Source organism: Scophthalmus maximus, chromosome 21 (assembly GCF_022379125.1).
Source record: "Scophthalmus maximus strain ysfricsl-2021 chromosome 21, ASM2237912v1, whole genome shotgun sequence".
Taxonomy (NCBI): domain Eukaryota; kingdom Metazoa; phylum Chordata; class Actinopteri; order Pleuronectiformes; family Scophthalmidae; genus Scophthalmus; species Scophthalmus maximus.
This window is the reverse complement of record NC_061535.1, coordinates 3,897,540-3,920,134: the sequence shown is the minus strand read 5'-3', so window position 1 is coordinate 3,920,134 and position 22,595 is coordinate 3,897,540. Positions and strand designations below refer to the sequence as shown.

The window sequence follows — 22,595 nt, the reverse complement described above, 5'->3', positions numbered from 1 at the left end:
GAATGCCAGCGAAGTAAATGCCAGCAGCTGGAGAAAGAGCGCTTTAAGGGACAAATGAATAGTCTGTGAGATGTGGAGCAGCAGAGTGGAAAACAAACAGATCTCCTATTAGATTTGAATGTGCTGTCGTCACTTGGGTCTAATGGAGCCCTTTTTTTGCAGTGCTGCCAGCACAGGGTTATCCAGCTTCAGGCCGGAGAGTAGAATTGATGTGATGTTTCAGCTTTTCCCTGTTGAAAAGTACAAAGCAGGTTGGTGAGGCTAATCACTCTGACTTCTTGTATCCGCTCTTCGCTGCTCTCCACACTCGATACACAGATGCCACAATTTACACAACAAATCATATCTGCGATTTAGTCCAATTTTGGAAAGATATATCACTTGAATTGTGTTTACGCATCAATGAATGTTTTGTTGTATATTTTGGTGGTTGTGGTTTCTATGGTAGCCCGCGCTCCAGGCCTTGCCCAATACCTACAGAGCAGAGCCCCCTGGGAAACTAAGTCTTCCTTATTTGGTGATTATTCCTGTTGCTGGCACGGAGTGTGTCTTTGGTCCCGTGCCATTCCGCCTCCTAGTTTATCTCGCACTCAGCGTGAGGCTTAACTGTCTGCTAATTACCTCTTTAAAGTTGCCCAAACCACAGAACACTCACACGACGCTAATGTCTGAATAATGTTTATTGCATAAACACCATTTACAACTCCCTCGAACAGACACAGCTGGTCTCAGTTTTCTATGTGTGTGTCTGTGATTGCTGAATAGAAGATATTTCTGGTGCGTGCGTGTGTTGTCTTGATTGACTTTGCTGTTCATTAAAAAGAAGTAGGAATAACCAAAATCAGTTTGCAGTATTGCAGCCTGTTTAATAAAAAATATGCTCTGGAATCAGAAGGATTGTAATAATAAAAAAAAAAAAGGTGAGAAACAGTGCTGAGTTGTAGTTTGTGCTGAATTGTGTTTACAGAGTAAAACCGTACAAAAACAAACACACACAAACAGTAGAGAATAGTTTGTCTTGAGTTATTTATTCAGAACCAAGTCATTTGTCTTTGTTGATATTTTCACATCAAATTCTTGCTTTCACAGCAAAGTCCCCTTTGTGATTAGGGAAAAAGCACTGCAGAGCGGTATTTTCGTGTGGGTCCCCACTTTGTTTGTATCATGCAGGCTGATGCAAATGTGCAAGTAATTCACATCCTGCTGTTGCTTTTACACTATTCCTGATTGACAGTCGGTTGGCAGTTGCGTGCCAACAAAGGCAGCGGGGAAGAGGACTGCTGGCAAAGCAGCTTGGATGTAAACATTGCACAATGTGTAATATTTTAAATATGTGGCTGTGCAAATGTTGTTATGAGAAAGAACGTGATTTTTGTTTTGTAGAGAGATAAAACACACAATGGGTTTTGGTGAGAAACACCAACATGTAACCCACCCTCCTGGCTACAGGAATACTCCACGGGTCCTATTGAATAAAATGTTATTTATTTAGTATTTATTTATTTAACTTTTTAAGTGATTCTCCTTCTGATTTCAGTCCTGGTTCATTTCACGACACTAGTAGTCGTTGGTGGGCACTGCAAGTCTGTTCTTACTAACACAGGCATCAGAGATCCTTTCAGGGCCAGAAAACAAATCACAGAGCAACAACTGTTTCAGATGCTCAATAGATAAAGAGCGACTTGTGTATCCTGGTGAGACATCCAGCTCTTTTTGGAGGGTGGGTGGATGTGACTTTCCATTTAACATTATGGTATAAAAACATTCATGTAAAAACGTCATGCTACATCACTATCATGATGTATGAGACGGTAGCCAACTTAGAGCAGAGTTGTTCAAGACCAACACATCACTAGTGCGTCCCTTCAGAGCAAACACAAACAAACCAGAGGATTCACTGTTTCATGATTTTTATACTGAACTCATGATTGAGTTGCCGTCTGCGTAATGTGAAGTGCATGCATTCTTTGGCATTCGATTACCAGTATGTGCAATGCAAAAGTCTCCTGAGTGTGGATAAGCAATTGTAAAGAGGTGGAGCAAAGGCAAAAGATAAAAAGCATCAATTTTAGATAGATACGAGTAATCTGTGGAGAAAATGGGTTAATCGTATTATTTGGTGGTTATTTTTACAATCCACCAGCCTGAGGTAACGTACAAATTGCTGTCTTTGACCAACTATACTCCCCTTGAAGTGCATTGCAGCTGCATGTGTTGTGCTGCTGGATTAATGCTCCTCCTCTTTGCAGTACGCATAATCCAGTTGAAATTCGTTAACGATTCTTTTTTTTCTTTCTTAAACTCATGAAGGACCAGTTATCCCCAATGTGAATGTCAAGCAAGAGAGTCAAAAAATAAAAATACAATGGTCAAAGTTGACATATCAAATTATATTCATTAACAACTTCACCGTGTTTATATTCACCAGTAAAGTTGAAAAGGCAGCAGAACATCCTTTATTCAACATTCAGTCTTACACTGCAAAAAATGAAATCTAAAATAGAAGACATAAACACTGAATTTGAGGAGAATTACTTTATACAAGTGAATGATCTGTCCATGCAGCAAGATCATTTTACTTAACAAGAACTCCTGAAATAAGACATATCCATTATCAATTCAAAAATATACCATGGATTTTAACTTTTAAAACAAGATAATTAATCTCATAATTCTAAATCTTAGATTTTAACTCTTGGCAAAATTTGCACAGTGTCACACTGCTGGAAATGAAAGCTTGCCATTGGCCCAGGCTGTTAGAGGAGTTGACATCACTGTCTCAACTCGTCATTTGCATGAAGCCACATTAAGCAATAAAATCCCTCAGAACACAAATTGCTTGTGTTCATCCGCTTATATTGCTTAATGCCACGCTACTTACAACTTACTGCATCTGTGATATCGCTTGATGCTATTTAGCTCGATGATCCAGCCAACGGCCGCATAATATGCTACACAAGAGGAAAACAAAGTCAGTCACACATTTTAACTGTGTGGTCCGTTCTTCTTGAACAATGTGTGTAACTGAACAACAACCCGACCGGTCATGTGCATGCGTGCGTGCGTGCGTGTGTCACACTAACGCCGCACTGAAACAAGTAGCACCTCACTTCTGGTTGCAACGTTGTGTAAGGCAAACTTGGAGAAATTAGGTCAATGTGTCACAGCCTGTCCTATTATTGCTCCGTGCTTCTGTTCATCTTCCACACAAGACACACACACGCACCTCAGGCATCAACAAGCACTCATTGTGTGTGTGTGTGTGTGTGTGTGTGTGTGTGTGTGTGTGTGTGTGTGTGTGTGTGTGTGTGTGTGTGTGTGTGTGTGTGTGTGTGTGTGTGTGTGTGTGTGTGTGTGTGTGTGTGTGTGTGTCCTTTGCCCTGGCGAGCTGCGGGATGCAGTGCTACAACAAACACGGTGGCTTAGACACAGGAAGGGAGTGCAAAAAGAAGTAAGAAGAGAGTGATTTTTCTTTCTTCTATTCCCATGGGTATTGCAGCAGGGCTTTTCACTCGAGTTGCCACATTTCATTTCCTGCTGTGCATATACTTGTGTGTGTGTGTGTGTTGTGTGTGCGCGCATGTGTACTTGTGTCTCTCCGTTGTGTGCATGTGCGAACTATGTGAAGGTCTTGCTCCACCGTGGTGATTTATAGCGGCAGGCTTCAGCCCTATCTGTTTTCGATCAGTCTCATGCTTGACTCTGGCTTCCCTCCAGCACTCCCCTGGCCCACTGGACGCCGAGCCTGGGTGGGACCCCTCCGAAAACTGCCTGGAACCAGCACCACAAACACGCTCTCCTTCGCTAGGCTCCCCCCCTCGCGCTCTCTCCTTTCTCGCTCCCACTTTCACGTACACAATTTCACAATCGTCGTCCCAACGTCCTCACGCACAAACACACTCCGTCACTCTTATTTATTCACTCTCACTATGTCTCCTCTTTGTCTCACTCTTGCTCTTTCTTGCTCTCACGCTCTCGCTTGCCATCTGACACCAGCCTCCAGCACTCAATCACATGCAAACATCCTCGCATGCACGCCCACGCACACTTAAGCAGACAATCACACACACACTCACATGGATTACATTCACTGCCCTTTGTCCACTGCTGATGTCATGTTGGCTAACACCTCTCGTTTTTTAATGACGCTACATTTCAGAACGCAAAGGCCTGCGAGTTTTACTTGTGTAAATTCAAATTAAAGTTGTCATCATGATTGGGAGGGGGGGGAAATCCTAGCAGTTGTGTCATAGTTGGCATGGGGCAGCTTGTTGTAGTATGAGTAATAAGTCCTGGATTTCATTGCATCGTTTCCCTCGGTTTTTCTGCTCTTCTGGAAAGGAACGCAAACTTCATTGTTCATAATGGGAAATGCTGTCTGCAGGTTCCCATAAACCCTAGACTAGAGTATGCTCCGTGTGCGTGTGCGCGTGCGTGATGGTAATGTTAACTCAAACAGGAAGTGGCCTGTCAGTCATGTGGTCACTCCAGCGCTTTCTCCCAGCTGTTGGTCCGCACGCACACACAAACAAGCCCACAGACGTTTGCACAGACACATATACAGCTGGTCTTCCTGTCTCTGGTGACCCTGGCTGGACTTCGGAGGCTCCGCATGGTTTTCACATCCACTCATCTTCCATCTGAACCAGCTCCCAGCTCATCCTTCTTCTGTATTTCTTTTAAATCATCTCTCTCCTTTCACATGTCGTCTTCCTCCCTCACATCTCATTTTCCTTCCCTCTCACTTCCACCGCAGCCGCAAAGTGACGAAACCCATGGCAGTGTTTTCCCCCCTTCCTCCACCTGTCACGACCATTTCAGGATAGTGATGTCAGAGCGCTGGAAGCCAACACTTCGATGAACCCAAATGTTCTGGATCGGGGAACACGGGCTTGAATTGCCGTTGTGCTCAGCAGGCTTGAACCACAGCACGTCTGGATCGCGCTGCATCCTGTTGAAGAAAAGCCGGTCAGACAACAAAAAGGTTCCTCCAAATCGCTCAGGATGTTTCCTCGTGCCACTGAAATAAAAGGACCTTGATCAGAGGCCGAACCTGCTTCAGAGTTCTGACGCGGCTGCTTTTAGAGAGATGTTAAAGGTGAAGCAGGATGCCAGCTAGCTGACGGAGGTGTTTTCCATCAATGGTGCAGTTCTGTCCAATCTGCTGACGTCGGTAGATGCTCCATTTATATCTGTCTTTGCGTTAGAAAGGGAGAGGCGTTGTGTGTTTCCCAGCAGACACTTTGATTCTTCTCACAACTGCCAAACCACATGAAAGCTGATTTAAGGATCTGGTTCTTGTGGGTTTTCCACTGGTCCTTCTGGGTTGGGTCCATGAAGACCTCTAGGACAAACTGTCATTGTTTGGTTGTGAGTAGGCCAGAATGTGTGTATTCAAATACTTTTGACACTTAACAATGAGAGCAATAATAAGTGTCCTTCTCTCCTTTCTCCCTCAATCTCCTTCTTTGTCCCTTTCTGCTTGTTTATGAAAACCATTTCTACTGTGTTTGTTCTCTGGCTACTACCCCTCTACCTTCTCATCTCTTTCCATTTATGCATTTATCCATCCCTTATTTTGCTCCTGTTTCCCTCTCCTCCTTCCCCTCTGCCTTGACCCCTCCAGCTCAGAAGGGTCTGCTCCACCTCAGCCCTGACGTCTACCAGGAGATGGAGGCCAGCAGGAAGCAGGGGGGCAACTCTTCAGGAACCTGCGGCGGCGGCAGCACCAACTCCGTTAACTACATCACATCCAAAGACATGGGGCCCTGCTCTGCCCCGCTGCCCCCGGGACACACTCCATACTACAGCGGCTCGCCCTCCTCGCCCAGCCCCACCGCGACTATGGCCAGGGAGCTGCTGCTCAATGGTCAGTCACCCACCGCCGACGCCTCCCTGTCCATAAAGGGGAAGAACCCAGCTCTGGCCTGCGGCGTCTCAGTGCAGCCCGCACAGCAGCTGGACTACCTGGCTCGCATCCAGGGCTTCCAGGTGAGATGCGACACGGTGGACATGCTGCCACAGGGTTTCTGTAGCCAGAAAAAGAAAAATGCTAACACGCCTGAAAAACTCCTATCACAAGACCATTCACGTACAAGGGGGCATGTGCTTGTCAGTGGAAACAGGAAGCAGATTGTCGACTCCGCAGTTGGTTGCTTATTTACAGAAAAAGTGGTGAAAAGTAAGTCGCGACTTCTAAGAACCAGTCAGGAAGTGAAGACTGGTGGTGACTACTTCATCGTTTCCAAACCTCTCCGTTTCTGCCCGTCCATACTACAATGCAGCCCTGGGGTTTTCTAAGTAAAACAGGGCGAGCGGCGTTTCCAAACGTCTGTTTGAGGAATAGTTTGGAAGGTAGGCGTAAACGTTGCAGCACCGATTCGTTTTAAACAAATCTAGTAACTACAAAGTAGTAATGTGGATGTACAGTAGCCAATAATACAGCAGCAAAGTTACTACAAAGTCCAGGTTAGGGAAACTTATTTCAAGGAAAAAGCTTGAAAAAAAAATCACAGTTCAGACTTCCTGGTTGAAAATGTGACAAACCCAACTTACCCAAGGTTTCGCCCCTAGAAACTTCTTAGCAGATGCAGTAATCTACTGTGAAGAAAATGTACAATCTGCACGGCTAAAATCAGATCTAATCTCATTTTGTTGTCATTGTATTTACCAGGTGATAGTTAAACAGTCAACTAATGTTTGTGTGTGTGGGGGGGGGCTACCTCTAACGGCTTACTCTGTAACCGGCATTTACTGTGGTGGTTGACATGATAGAAACGGGAGTTTAGACCAGGTCGTAGTTGCAGTAAGTAGTTCAGTTTTTCATGTACGTGCTCTGTTTCTTCTGGGTGAATGCCTCATCACGGAGGCCTCCGTGCTGATAGGCATACAATTGTTTCCAATTTCGCATTTATTTCCCATGTGGAATGTAGGCTTGTATTTCATTTTTTAACTGGCGTCAATTTGGCCATAAAAAGCCATGATTTAAACTTGGTGGAAGCTGCAGACACCCTGTGGCACAGTCGTACAGTATGCACACATGCTGTGTTGACAGCACGCAGATGTTAGCGTGACCATGCAAAAGTATTACCCCACCCTTACCACACACACAGACAAACACACATAAGCATGCAGGCGCACACACACACCCTTGGCCTGATTCCTCCCCCTCCCCAATAAATATGAATGTGGTTGACATGCGGTGTTGTGCCGTAGAAACAAACACAGCCAAGCGCTCGCGACTTGAAACCTCTTCACGTAAGAGATGCAGGCTCTCTGGATCTAAGCTTATGTACGATCGTCACCTCTCATCTCCTGTAACTGCTTCTACAGTATATACGTTAGTGGTAGACGATAATGACAGCACCGCTCGGAAATGCCTCTCAGAGAAGAAGAAGACAAGATTGATGAGAGCGAAACCGCTACAGGACAGGTGGCCTCGCGTGAAGAGTCCAGGACATAGGCCTGCTCAATAACACACTATTTGTTTTCTGTTTCACCCTGTGGACAATATAGAGCTGGAACTAAACCTCACAGGTGCTTCTGTCATTACCGGACTTGACACTCACCCACACAGACAGAGGACAGACACTCACTTTAAGCACGTGCGTGCTTGTGTGTGCGTGTGTGTGCGCGCGCGTGCGTCTTTTTGTCCCATGGAGAGAGGACCCAGGTTCTGTTTTAATTTGCTCTGACCGATCCGTGGCGCATACCACGCCACAGATACCAGTGCCTGTTCCCTTAAGCTGCAGATGCTTTTTATCAGTTTGAGCGAAAACATTTTATCTTAACCTGCTGAGGGCTCCTTTGAAAGGCCTTTGTTATTGCTCTGAGCCTTCCTGTGTGTGGGTAACCTGAGAGAGCTCTGCTGCCAGGCCAAGCCCAAACACACACTTGTACACACACACACACACACAGCAGGTTCTGTTTAGTGGAAATGGAAGAGTTGGGCTTAGCCCGTGTGAAGTTTAAGTTGTTCTTGTCGTTCTTGTGTATACTGTACAAACCTCAACTAATTTCACATATTTATAGACGTATTTTTGTCCGTGCAATACACACATAAGCATCAGTGTTCTTACATATTTCCGTGTGTGTTTGTTTCTTAAGTGAGGAATTCAGGCTGCAATTGAGACATGCAGAAATTATGTGTTCCATTCAGAGGATGTTTCGAATCATGTTGGTTTGTAACAAGAACCTCTGGTTGTCTACACTGTCATGTTCGGCAGACCCTTTAAGGCTTATTTATTCTTATGCATTTCTGTGGGATAAACCGCCACAGATTGGAAATGTTTTTGCCAAAAACTGCACTTGCTCTGCTTTTCCACCGGACACGTAATGTGCTGCTTTGTGTCGCGCCAAATTTTCGCTTGACCACACTCGACAACAAACAAGGGCTCAGATCCACCGCAAGGTTTTTTTGGGGGGGTTTTTTCTTCAGTAATTTGATAATAATCTCCTGGTCTGATTAGTAACTTTGTTTTTGTAACGTAATTATGTTATCCAAGTGAGCGGATTACAATGACTGCCCGACACTGGATTAAAGCGAATAAGCAAGCACAGAGGACATTCTCATAGTGTCTGTTTCATCCATCCAGCTCCAGACAAAGGGCCGGACCTACCTGCTAAGTCCTTCTTTTGATTTGATTGGAAAATAGCCTCTGGTGGAAGCTCTGACTGAATAAGCAACAGTGTGTTGTACTCACGCCAGCTTGGAGCGAGGATGCTGGCACTCGCTCCAGTGTGTGTGTGTGTGTGTGTGTGTGTGTGTGTGTGTGTGTGTGTGTGTGTGTGTGTGTGTGTGTGTGTGTGTGTGTGTGTGTGTGTGTGTGTGTGTGTGTGTGTGTGTGTGTGTGTGTGTGTGTGTGTGTGTGTGTGTGTGTGTGTGTGTGTGTATTTCCTATTAATTTGGCTGGCGTGTTGTTGGCACAGTGGGTATGTGTGCTCGAAGTAGGGCAGAAAACAAAGAAGCAGGAGGTAATAGACAACACATGGGCCAAGGATGAAGGACTGAGTAAAAGCCATTTAACAGATTCTCCCTCTTCCTCTTGGTCCCTATATCCTGTTGCTCTCTGGTTTATTATATAATATGACAACATATATATAATATTTTTATATTTGGGTCTTTCTGCAGCTCCACCTTAATTGCTTCCTCTGTTCTTAATGCTTCCACAAATTGACTTTGAATTCTCATTTCTCTTGCTGTTTGTGTAGTTGGGATGTACAGCAGGGTTTGACCTCAGCATTGCAGTCACCAGCTGCCCATTTACTCTGCCATCACTTTTCTTAATAGTCATCACAGACTGTCACTACTTCACATTATTAACTTTTCACCAATTCTACCCAAGTGAGCTGGAGATTTTTTTAAATAGAAGATCAATGATTGATGGAAATCTAATGATACACAGTACACACCTGGACTAAAAAAAAATACGGATGATTTATTCTCTTTCATGCCTACACACTTGATTACTTGCCCTTTTTGTTTTTTAGAAGTCTGGAGGTTTTTTTATCACTGCGGCTCTTTCTGTCCGTCCATGTCTGAATGAGTGATCTGTCGGTTGAGCGAATTAATGAAGAAGAGGGGAGTGAAATGGGCAGAGCGAGACAGGAAGTGTGGATGAAATACCTGCGTGCGTGCGAGCGCGTGTGTGTATGTGTCATCACATGGTGCTATTGTTTGTGGGCAAATACTGAGAGGGATTCCTCAGGCATTAATGGCAAGTGACATGATCCCTAGGTGGTTACATCAGCAGCCAGTCGACAGGCATGTCTCCTACTGTACATGGATAGATGAATTGTCCTGTTTTTAATTATGAATATAAACCTGGTTTACTTTTTGTCCCATTGTGTGGATCACATTGTGTAAAAGATTTATATTTAGCATGTCTCGACCCAATGTGTTTACATCTGTAAACCATTTAAACCATCGTGATTTGAGCTAAATTAACAACACACAGTAGTTGGGAGTGTTTGTTACACATTGCTAAAAGCTGAAACAATATAACATCTGCTTGATTGCTAAACAATTGCAAAAGTAGCACAAGTGGAGAAGAGTCATAAAGTCAACAAACTGACCTGGTAATATACGGAACGGAAACGATATCTATCTAAACCTTGCTAATATTCGCTAACATTAGCCTCCAAGATCTACTCAACACATACCAAATATGACGTATGAGTGTGCTGCTCCCGCAGCTCAAAAGTGAGCTTTATTCCTCATTAATTCAACTTTTCATTTATAAGAAGAGTTTTTCCCCTCTAAAATCATGTCCACTATGAAGAACAGATGTAATGTTGTCAAAAAAACATTTAAAAAAAGAATTTAAGTTGCATTCTGCCACGCGGTCATTTGTTCGCACTGGATAATGATCAGATTAACCTCCTTTTGCCCAAGGTGCATAAAAACACAAAGACGCACAACCCTCAGCAAGCATCTCATTATTTTTGTTGTGCATACTGTATTACTCATAAGCCATATTCCTAAGCAACTGGCCGGTACAGTGAATCTAGCACCTTTTTTAAGCAAGAATTGGAAATGATTCCCCTCCTGAGGTTGTGTGCTGGTTGTACAAATGGAAAATATGACAGAATGGCTTTGTGTATTGTAGCAGAGACTTGGCCTGGAGAGTTTCGATCACCAGCATAAAGAATAAACTGATAGTTTCATTTGGTTGGATCGCTCAAATCACATTGGATCACTTAAAAGCAATTAATATATTGTATGTTCGCATAGGTCAGATATGAACTCTTATTGACACAGGCTTTTGCCACCTGTTAGAAACCGTTAATATCCTCTTCATGCATGGCGATAAAAAACATCAACATACTGTACTGTAACAAAGCATCACATTCCAGGTTGTGTCTGGAAGAGCTGAGTGGTATCTGCTGCATTTGTCCTGTCCACCTGCTGAATCCAAAAGCAATAACACGGCAGAGATATCGATCAGCCGAGTTATGTTATCGAGCCGCAACGGTCTGAACTTGGGAGATGGATTTAGAGGGAAGGGGGGGCCGCGTTCATCCCCGTGCTGGAATCAGTACTTCTATGTTGGAAATCCCATGTTAATGAAAACACCTTCCTTGGAGGGTGGCTGGTGTTGATATCCATTCACCACAGTTCCAAGGATTTCTCACACTTCCGCGTTGTTTGTTCATCCCTCTCTCCGCTTCCTTCTTTGGCTTAATAGAAAAAAACACTTCAAATGGTGCCGACCAAACCTTGTACCCTGCCTGGCAGTTTCTACCCTCTCTCTTTCTTTCGCCGCTCTCTCTCTCCTCCATTCCCGATCTCCACTGCTGACTCTCGTCTCTCTGTATCAACATCAAACGCCTGATCTGGTGCAAACGTTCAAAGACTCTATAACAGTTTGTTTCCAACCTCCTTGTCATCGTCTCATTCCTCTGCCCTGTGTTTACTCTGGGATTTGCGTTAGAAAATACATTTTGGGATGGCTAATCCCGCTACGTTTGATTTCTGCGGCAGGCTGATGGCTTCCAGCTGCGCTCTGCGGCATATTTGTGTGAAGAGCGATCTTCGAAAAACAAGTTTTGTCGGTAGTATAAATCAGACCGTTAATGCTGTGCTGGCTCGGCGCACAGTCTCTCTGCTTGCACGGTGGCCCTCTGTGTGCATGTCGGTGCGTACGCCTGCGTCTGTGTTTGGCAAAACGGAGTGATGATATTTTTACACAATCAAGCCCATTTGCAAACCTTTAAATCAAATCAAAGTGCCAGCGCAGCATATTGCAAATTTGAATATACGCAGCATAATCTTTCTGTCACTCGCCTTTTGTTATTTGTGTTTTGATAGTATTGATCATATTTCATGTTATATCCAACTCTAAACAGTGAGAGTCGGGTGCCAGCCCAGTCTCAGCACGGGTAGATGGAGGGTGTGTTAGGTTGGCACCTTTTTTGGAATCCAAACTCTCCTCTTCATTATCTGCACACCAATTACTGTTCTCAAAAGGCCTGCAGTCTACCACCAGAAACTGCTTCTGAACTGAGCGAGCTCTTTCACTGCACACAAAGTCCTAAAAGTTTTGTTGACAATTTAATGATGGATAATAACATAAAAAAACGCCCTTTTGTGCCATTGTCTGTGCCCCAAAAACACAAAGTGGTCAGACAACAATACAAAGTTATGATAGTAATGTCTCAAATGTTGTTTCTTTCCTAGTAAACCAAAATGTTGCACCGGCAGTAGGGTCTTTTAAATCTGTTCTTAACGGCAATGCCAATAAAATCGGCGTAGTCGCCCATTCGCCGAGGTTAAATAAAAATACCATGGCACCGTCAAAATTGTTGGCTGTCTATATCGCCAATCAGCTGCTTTTCTGACGTCTAAACAATCGGCGTTGAAAGGGACAACTCTCATTGGCTGGACATTTGTGCGTGCACATTGTCACTAATCCTTGGATCCCTGACGGGTGACTAACTTCAGACAAGCTCCCCTTGACTCCACCATTCTTAGATCAGTGATGGTATAGTGCACATTATTTAATATACGTGCAGATATTTGTGGAAAATGTACTTGTCTATAGGGCAATTACCAACTAAGCATAAGAGATAGCAGTGGCTAGTTAATAACAAATTTCTCTGTGATTTATCAACTCAAAAAATCTCCATGGCAACAGGGAGTCAAAGTGTATTGTGGAGCAGCTTCTAACTTATATACTGCAGCGCTGGTCTTCTCTTTTCACTTCCATGGTCGATCTCACAAAAAAATCCTGGATCTGCCCAATTAACCGGATCCAATCTGGTTCACTAAGCAAACCCTTTGAATTGACCTGGTTTTCCACATTAATTCATCTGGCCTTCTTAATTGTACTGAAGTATAGACAAACAGAGTGTGCTTCGGCTAAAAACACACAAACAGTTATTAAAAGTTTTCATGTCTTTATCAAACACACCCATGAAACATTCACAGTGCTGTCGGTAAAAGTAGGTGACCATCAACTGCATGTCTGGTATGAATGGCTCTTGAGGTCATTCCACAACCTCTCCATCGGGTTTAGGCATGGACTCTGAAGGATTTTCCTTATTTCTTTTGAAGTCTTTCTGTGGTGGCCTTGCTTCAATGGACAATGGATCATTGTCCTGCTGTATCACCCAACTTCTAGTGAGCTATAGCTGGCAGACATTGTCATGTAGGATGCCCTTGATAAACTCGGGAAATCATTTTCCCCTCGATGATGGCAAGCTTTCCAGGCTTCACAGTTGGCAAGCAGTGCCCTTTTTACACCATTCACAGTGCTGTGTGTGCTTCCTGAACAATTCAACTTCAGTTTCATCAGAGGATTAATGTTTTCCCGTACCAAGTACCCAGTAGTGTTGTGAAGTGTCATGGTGCTCCTTGTCAAACTTCAGGCAAGCAGCGTTTGTTTTTCTTTTGAGAGCAGCAGCTTTATTTTTGTTTAGTTTTTTTGTCACTGTATGTACTGTGAGTTCAAAGGAGTAATCCCAATACTTCTTCAGCCAGGACGGAGTGCAGAAAGGGGAAGATGTCCTGGCAGAAGGCAGCACAATTCGGGAGAGAGACTTTCAGCACAGGAAAGATGGGTGTGACCAAACCGTGAGACAGAACAGACCCTGAATTGAAGAGAGATTTACTGCTACTACTGTCATTAAAAGGCATTTAGTCTGGTCCATTTTTCTTGTTGGTGTAAACAGCTGGGATTCACTAACTCCAACTGTGTGTCCAGTGAGGAAATAGTCCAGCTCATAATTGAAAACCACAAATTGTCATTTTTAAACTTTTTTGTGTGTGTATCGAACAAGATATAAACCCTTGGTTTAAAAAGTGGATAATGACAATGATGCTTCGGGTATCTAAATCAGATTTGTATAACACGCTGCAATCTGACCACTGCTTAGTCACACTAAAATATTTTGAAGTAACCTAGACTGTATAGCAGTTCTGCCACCAGTCCTTTGGATACACATACTTGACCATAGTTATGACTTTTTGATTTATAGTTCTCACACCTAAAATACTCTTGATGCAGCTGGAACACCAGGCCCCTGACTGTCAGCATTTAGAACCGATAGTTACATATTATTACGTATTACATTACCAACTTCTTGGACTGCATTATAATGTACTATGGTTCCTTGTGTTTCTGGGCACACAGTTTATTTATTTTTAACATGTAGTTCGTGAGAAAATCCCATTTGTCAATGCAATTCCTCAATCATCAGCTGGCCTCAATGAGACTCACTTTGTGTCATTGTTTCAAGAACCTCTCTGTGATTCGGGTAAAAAGCACTCCAACGTTTTTACAACTCCAGCTTTGTTTTCCCCTCGACCATTATTAGAAGTAAAAGGTATATTAATAGTGTGCTTCAAACGCTCTTGACCCCTGAGGTCCCCACCGAAGTGGCTCGATGTGGAACTCTAATTGCTTCTCACCGACAATGACGGCTTTTCTTCTTCTGAAAATGGTTTGTTTATTTTAGCAAAGTCGAAGTTATTTCCATGCTCTTTGACTCCGGCACTCAGACTTGTTCCTAGTCCTTTGACAGCATTGCGGAAAAAACATTCCTAATAATACATTCATTTACATCTTTCCTTTGTGTATCCGTGCATGTACTTCCTTTTTGTGCTCCCCTTTTCACGTCCGTGTAGATCTCTTTATTTGTGGGTGAGCACATGCATATTTGTGCACTAACTATAAAATTCAAGCGCAGCTGTGTGAGCGCCATGACTGTGATTTCTTTTTAGCTTGTGCATGTTCGTGTTTGTTCGAATAACGAGGGGCATTTGAAGAGGAGCCATCCAACTTTAGAAGCCAGATGTCAGAGGTCGTTCCACATTAGTGCCGCCGATCAATTGCAGGCCTTGCATAACTCCCCTGCCTCTTTGTCTCTAAAGGAAGTGGATTAGAGGCTGTTTTCTGAGTTGGGACCTGGGATGATTAGTTAGGCCTGTTTAGAATGCATGCACTCACAGATGCATACAAACAGACACTCAAAACAGACCGGCTTGATGGGAGAATAGACGGTTTGTTTTTTAAGATGCTCGTTATTTTAGTTCGCGCAAAGAATTGGCGCAAACGGGCCGTGAGCGATGTTCTCTGAAGCCTCTGAAGCAAATCGAGCAACCTTCTTTCCTGCCTGTTAGGTCAGAGGCGCTGGTGAATCAAAAGTCACCAGGTACTTTGTCTGTTTTATCAACGAGGCGCCAAGACCTTAAAACCTCCAGATGATGTTTGAGGACCTGTCAAATTGACCGTTCCAATCAGAATTTGGCTGGTGGCTTGAGTAAATCAAGTTCACTTATATAGTTCGCTCTCACGTATAGCGTGTCAGTTGGCATTACAGGTACAAGACGTAAATGTTTCTGCGAGGGGAAGGAAAGAAAAAACTTTCAGCAAATAACGAAACAAGACTCTTTTAAACGAGGTTGGGAGGCTCTGGTTAGACGGGGGTTCGCTGAGCTAAATGCTAACATGTCCACAGTGGCAATGTTAACATGTCGATGTTTAGCAGATAAAATGATCATCGTACTCAACATTTTAGTTTAGCATGTGAGCACGCAAACATTTACTAACGGAAAAGGGATTTCTAAAGACAGACATTTTATATGTAGGTTTGATTTAGACATATTTGAGGATTCTAATTTAATAACTTAATTTATTTAATCAGCTCCTTATCGTTTGCCCCTCGCGATCAATCATACTTTACTAAACCCATACCCTCACTTATAATGGAAGAAGTTGGGAATAATTAGAAACTGGATAGGTCCAAGCGTATATCCCTACTCGGTGAGGGGCTGAAAGAGACCGTCTGTTTCCTCCAGCACCATCGAAGGGCCTCACCCTCAGCTGGAGGCCTGACAGCTCGCAATAGATGAACCGAGCCAAGTGCCCCCCGATCAGACAGCATGATTACACCATATATCACAGGCTCCAAACCACAGGCCCTTATACTGCCTAAATGAACCAGCATACTGGACACACACACACACACACACCACACACACACACACACACACACACACACACACACACACACACACACACACACACACACACACGAGATCCATATCTTTGTCATCGGAACCCATAGTCCTGTTTTTCTTCACACACAAGCTGAATTCCCAAGATTTAACATGTCTTCTTACAGAAGACGCTTAGCACATTCATATACTTTCCCAAACTTTCTGGAATGGGATTCGTGTTACCAGACAATTATATTTTTACCCCTAAAAGAGTACCCTTCCTCTGTCTTCTGTCACCCCTTTCTCTCTTTCTTCCTTTCTCTCTCCCCTTAATGTTGACGTCTGGAGAATTTATTAGAGATTAACTTGTCAGAGAAGGCTTTTTCCACGGCTCACTTTACCGCATTCATCATTCATACACATAACAGATAGCATTCCACAATTTATCACCGTGGGCCCATCTCCGCATCAGCAGGTGTGCGTTCACATGCATGTGTGTGTGTCTTCCCCCTGTGCTATATGTAACATCACCTGACCGTCCATATCGCTCTGTGCACATGTTCATATCAACGTGTGTTTGTGTATGCTATGACGGGTCTTTGTCTTTATGTGCAGACATCCGTGTGTTTAGCTGGCTGCATACACACACACACACTTGCCCACATAGGATCATAACTCATTCGCAGAGAAGCACACACCTCGCTCTGGAAGCTTTCAGTCACAGATCGTATATGTCTGTGTACGCATGTGTGTTCATGTGGGCTCCGCGTGTATTGCCAAAAATCTGTAGTTTAGATGGGATTAAACTTTGATCATGTTGTTAAAATACGCACACTCGCATTGGCACACACATACTCGTGACCCATATTTTTCCCTGATTAAAACAAAGAACAAACTTCAGCCAATATAAATATACAAAGACAAACCAACACACACATTGCACATAAACTCAACACAAACTGACTTACATGTTTTTCTTTATGTTCATTCTGGCCGTAACAAATCCTACTCATTGTTGCTCAGAAAAACTAGAAACAGCCCTTTTTTAATTAAGTCTGACATATCGGAGGGGGTTTGAAGCGCAGGCCGTTTATACTGCAGTGTGCTGCTTGAATCCCTGTTATTTCCAAAGCAATATTCTCCGATACATTCCTAGCTTACTTTTTTCATTTGCCCAGTGAAGCCGATTCTGAACCACTCATGTCCTCTCCCGTTCCGTCTGTCCTTTGTCTCACTGCATAGGTCAGATACACTTCTTTTACTTCTCGTAGTTATTTGTGCCATTTATTAGGATGCCTGCAGCTGTCCTTGGCATAAGTAGGCCAGGCAAACACAAACGGACATATACACATGCAAATGCATACACACACACACACACACACACACACACAGATAGTGAGAGTCAGTGAGAAGTAGGACAGATAAGCAGGCAGTATTACCAAAAGCCCTTGGATCTCAGGAGCAGACTGTCCCAGAGGAGCATCATGTCATAACAGCCCTAATTGCACAGCATTTAGGAATGCCTGCAGAGGTAACCCCCAATGATGAGGGGTCGCCAGTGATGTCAGCACTACCCCCCCTCAGGTGTCCACCCCTCACAATCGCGCACACACACCCTTACGTTGATTTCCCTCCGTTGCCATCTCTGTAGGGTGTGGGGTAATTGTGCACAAAATGCTCTGGTGGCAATTAGACACGCAAGATTTACTCTCAAGCCAACCGCCTCCAAAAACACGAGACTGTATCCTGCTGAAAATTTCAGCCCTCTTGTCGTTTGTTGCACTGACGGATGTTTTCTGTATTTACTTTTGGGGGTAACTAAATGTGTCGACCTTTGCCCTCTACCCCAGGTGCAGTACAGCGATGCGCAGAGTGGTAAGGACTTTGTGACCTATCTGACCCTCTCCCCTGTGCAAATGACTTTCCACGGCACCGGGAGCACCCTCCAAGCCAGCCATGACCAGGTATGTGTGAGCACATGTATGTGCAAGTAACAGGCGGGTGGGTGACCCACCCATTGAATCCACTGCGAAGCAGTTCAAGGAACTCCAAGATCAATGTGTGCTTCAAAAAGTGTTGTAGCACCAATCAGAAAATCACATGATATATCAGCAGTCTGATTGGCTCCTCCACGAACCTGGTAGCGAACAGTTCATACAGTTTCAAATTGACAGTGAAATTCAGCTGCTGCAAAACAACCTGCTACAAGTTGCATGAGAATGTTACCACATTACAACAACCTTGATTTCTCTTATAACAGGTAGCAGTGTTGCAGTAAAGACTGTTTTTATTGTTTATTAAATCATGTGAGGAATAAAGTAACATAAATTGTTGCTTTATATTTTTTTAATTTCTTATCTTAAATTTTAATTCTCCCATTTCTATAAGTGTAAGTCTACACTACCCAGACACTTTCCTTGGTGAGCAAGTAAGAAATCCTTCCTGGAAAAACTGGCCGATACTTGAAAGAGAAAAAAGGACTAAAACAAAAAGTAATCTGATCTGGCGGATAGTTGATAGTTGATTGTACATTTTGGCCAATAAACATAAATGGATGTTAAATTATTTTTGAGTAATGAATTAAAAATGAAACTAAGCTTGTAGCTTGAGCTTGTATCGCTGTAATTCACTACTCTGCGACTGGTTTTCGGCCGACACACTCGGCAGACTGACGGACGCTAATGGCCGCTAATATCGTCCGCGCGCTACCCTTTAGGATCCGCTTATCCCGGTTCAGTGAAGTGTAGCATGTAGTGTATACAGTGTGGTATATAGGTCATATTGTAGTGAGGCAGTGGTCCTCTATCCTCCTCCATCCTCTTAATTAACGGAGAAGTCTTGGCTGTGGCTTAATTATTAATCCCCAGATCATCGGAAACCACCTGTGATAATAATCGCTCGTTGCATTTTCTGCCAGACGAGCCTCTGTTCCCCCCACACACAGCTGCCAGTTCACTACGATTTTCAATCCATCATAGTAGACGGAGTATCACCACAACTCGTGGCCTAACCCCTCATTCTCTGGCTCCCTCCCTCTCTGAGTTTTCTCACTCACTCTCTTTCTCTCGCGTACTCCCCATATTCAGAAGGAGGCTCTTTGTCTTGTGTTGCCCAAGCAGAAAACCAGTTGCTTACATTCTATCATCTAAACATTGGACGCCCCTTTGTTCAGCAGCCTTCAAAGCTTTAATAAAGGCCCGGCCCGGCCCGGCCCTGAATGGGACAGCTGACAGGGGGCTAGTGCCGCCACCGCTAACTGAGAGCCAAGCCAATATAGGCCAGGCAGGTCTGCGTCCTCAGGACCTGTTGTTGCCAGGAGCACTGGGGCATGACCGACTGTTAGAGAAGCCCTTTCTTTTCCTCATCCTAGTACAGTGAGGAGGACGACCACAAAGGGAGCACCTAACAATACGGGGTCGCCCTCAACAGCCCCCGAACCCGAACACTTGTTGAACAAAGTAGGCCTGAAGGCGTCACACATTTGGTGAGCTTTACCATGATGATGATGATGCAGGCTGCTGTGAGGAGTATCTGTTGACCTACTAATCAGGCCCTCCGAGTTACCTGAAAGTCGATAGGATAGATTCCTCTCGTGTGCTGGTGGAGCTCAGGCATCCTGTCACACCCGCTCAGATCGATCAATCAAGTGTCTGACTTGCCAATTAGTAGTTCACGGGAGATCCACATGTTTCCTCTGCCACGTGTTGGCCTTGGCACCGATACACACAGCGCACACGGCGCACTTTTATCTGTGTAATAAGACATTGTAAAACAGATGAGACGGAACAGAGGATCTCTCGGCTAAGAAGTGATAAACCTTTTTCCTGGAGCCCATCTTTGTTGCCGCACACGCACAGCGAACACAGTAAGCCGAGCACCTGATAAAGATCAACAGCCAAAAGAAATCCTCGGCACACATATCTGCCCATGATGTATGGAGGAATGATGTGTGTAAGATATGGACTGCAGTTATGGATGAATTGTTGAGAAAATTACAATTACCTCTTCGTGCAAAACAATACTCGATGAAAAAAGAGAATGAGATCTGGATTCATTCAAAACGGTTAGAAACGTTCTACTGATTTACAGTTCTGTTACTTTTTGTCGTTTGCAGATACAAGACGTGAGAACACACGTGCCTCCGAAACCTTTTACTGTTTTTTAAATGTCTGCAAAGGTCAAAATTATGTTATCTGATTATTTGAACATCTTACTGTAGAACAGTAGCAATCAAAGTTTTTGTGACAATCATAATCCGGCGTACTATAAATAATGCCTGGAGACCGATTATTTTACTTTTTATTCAAATTAGATTTAGCTATTTTTACATTTCTTAGTTTTTGTGTAATGTCCTTTTTAAGTTCTCAATGACTGCTAGCTAGTTGCTTAATTGGGTTGTTTTAGTAAGTGTAAAAAGTACTTTATGTGAAATTAATTGCAAGAAAGCATATGTAAACCAATCAAAACCAACAATATGAATTCGAAGAAAAAAAAATGCCAAGCAAAATTTATAAATAAATAATCAAAAACAGCTGATCTAATTAGTAAATTCAATATCTAACTAACATCTATTTAATTTTACGTTATTTATCAAATGTTATCAAAAGCAATGTAACTCATTTGAAACGGTTTCATTTGAAGAAAGAGTATGAGGCTTCTTGCCTCTTACTGACTACTTTACTGTACATTGACCCAATATATATTACTTTAAATATTTTCTACGGTTCAGTTCACTGAGTTCACATCCCCACTTTGCCCTAACAGAAGCAGCCGCATGACTAACATGCCTACCTTGCCCGTCCACTCATGACGCGTTCAAGACAACTTGGAAAAACAGACTCCCACTCGTTAAAAATGAATTGAGCGTTTGCCCAACAGGTCAGAAAAGTGCCACAACCGATACAGGGACTGTGGGGGGACAGCCGCGCTGCACACCCTGTGTCCACTTCGCCCCCGGTATAGTCTGATACTTCACCGAACATGGCGGGAACATTACTTGGGAGTGGATCTCCGGATGTCTACCTTTTGGAGCTGACAGGGGGATAACACACACACATTGTGTGCTCTTATAGAGCTGGGCCAGTATTAAGATGGGGTCTCCCTGTCTGCTGAGAACTGTTCGCTTGTCGCGTGTGAACCAAACAGAGAAATTGTTCGCTAATGAGTTAATGCGGAATTCTATGTGCAAGCAGAGGATGATAAAAACTAAATCGACACAGGCGGGATTTCTCCCGGTGCTGCTGATGGTCAGTGTGTGTGTGTTTGTCTGTGTGTGAGAGAGTGAGAGAGGCAGTGACAGTGGGGTAAAGAGCGCTGCACACACCTCTTTAAGGAAGCAATGACGCAAAACACCAAGTTACAGAGATTTTTTGCTGTGCAACACATGCACAAATTGCATTGCCAATGACTATGCACATACTTGAAAGAGTGTATCTCTGACTGAATCATGTGTGAATGGTTAGTAATAGAGAATGAATTACCTGTAAAAGGTAAAAAGTTGGCGATCTGAGAGAAAATAGTTTGTGCAGCCTTCTGGTGGACGGTAAACATTAATGATCGTGTGCAGAGGTGTTGTCAGTATCATTTTTACAGTGGCTTTCTGCTCTTTATTAACCATGGCAAACACGATGATGATAGCGGACTGCAGATGGATCAGGATCAGCAGCAGCTACACGCACACACACACACACATGCACACACCCCAGAGGAGCACCTACACATTAACACACACCACGGAGCTGAGGTGCCATAATCCTTGGCCTTGTGCAGACATTCCTGGCAGGCCTGTATGTGTGAGAGATATAGAGCCGAGTGCTCTTCCTGACCTTATGTGCCATCTATTCGGTGCCATCTGCCAAACACATGTGAGCCCGTAGGCCTGCTGCATTTGCTTAAAGTTGCCCGGAGCCAAAGATGTTTGTCAACATGTCCTCCATTTTGGCTCTAAATACTTTTCGTTGATCGTCTCAGCGTTAGTTTACACTGTGTCAACAGTTTAAAACAAGTAGATGAGAAGTGGAACTTTTTTTCTAAACAGAAGCACTGTAAAATAATGTTTAACCCTGGTGTGTGTGTGTGTATATGCAAATCCTGTCTCATGTTCTCAGCTCCCATATTCAGCTGCAGGTTTATTTTTAGGTGACCCCTTGTTGGAAGCACACTCACGCTTACAACCATGAGTTGCTCCATGACCACAAACTTCCAGCCTCACTGTCTGCTCGAACATTCTGGGCCGTATCAGTCTCGCTCAGTTAAATCCGCACTCACTCAGAGTTTATAACTGTCTGTGAAAAATGGACCGAAAATATCGACTCTATTGCACTGGGATCACTTTGAGACATTTCTCCCTACATACCTTTTGAGACAGACCGATTTCTGTGTTTGTTCTGCAGAGCTGAAGTAACTGTCTGGCAGTCGCTCTGTGGCGGCAGTGGGACACCAGGGGGGCCAGGGCCCACTGAGCTGTGTGTGAGGTGTCGCTGGTCCAACATGAGCAGGCCGCAATCGAAGATGACAGGGTGACTGTTGTCTGCCACCAGTCTCTTGTGTGTGTTTGTGTGTATTTGTGTGTGTGAGGGGTTGCTTTGCGTGCAGCAATGTCCTCAGCTGAGCCACCCTGGCTCCCAGGGGCCCTGTCTTCTCAGGTTGTCAGCTG

At 43.9% G+C, this 22,595-nt stretch overlaps 1 protein-coding gene across 2 annotated transcripts in view; it reads left to right on the top strand.

The window, feature by feature from the left end:
* The window catches only part of stau2 (staufen double-stranded RNA binding protein 2), an 85,563-nt gene that overhangs the window by 40,608 nt on the left and 22,360 nt on the right, over positions 1-22,595 (top strand). For both annotated transcript variants that reach the window (XM_035619858.2, XM_035619857.2), the window contains exons 12-13: positions 5,627-5,991; positions 17,791-17,904. In XM_035619858.2, coding sequence (XP_035475751.2) covers positions 5,627-5,991; positions 17,791-17,904 — 479 coding nt within the window. The remainder of the gene's footprint in view (positions 1-5,626; positions 5,992-17,790; positions 17,905-22,595) is intronic.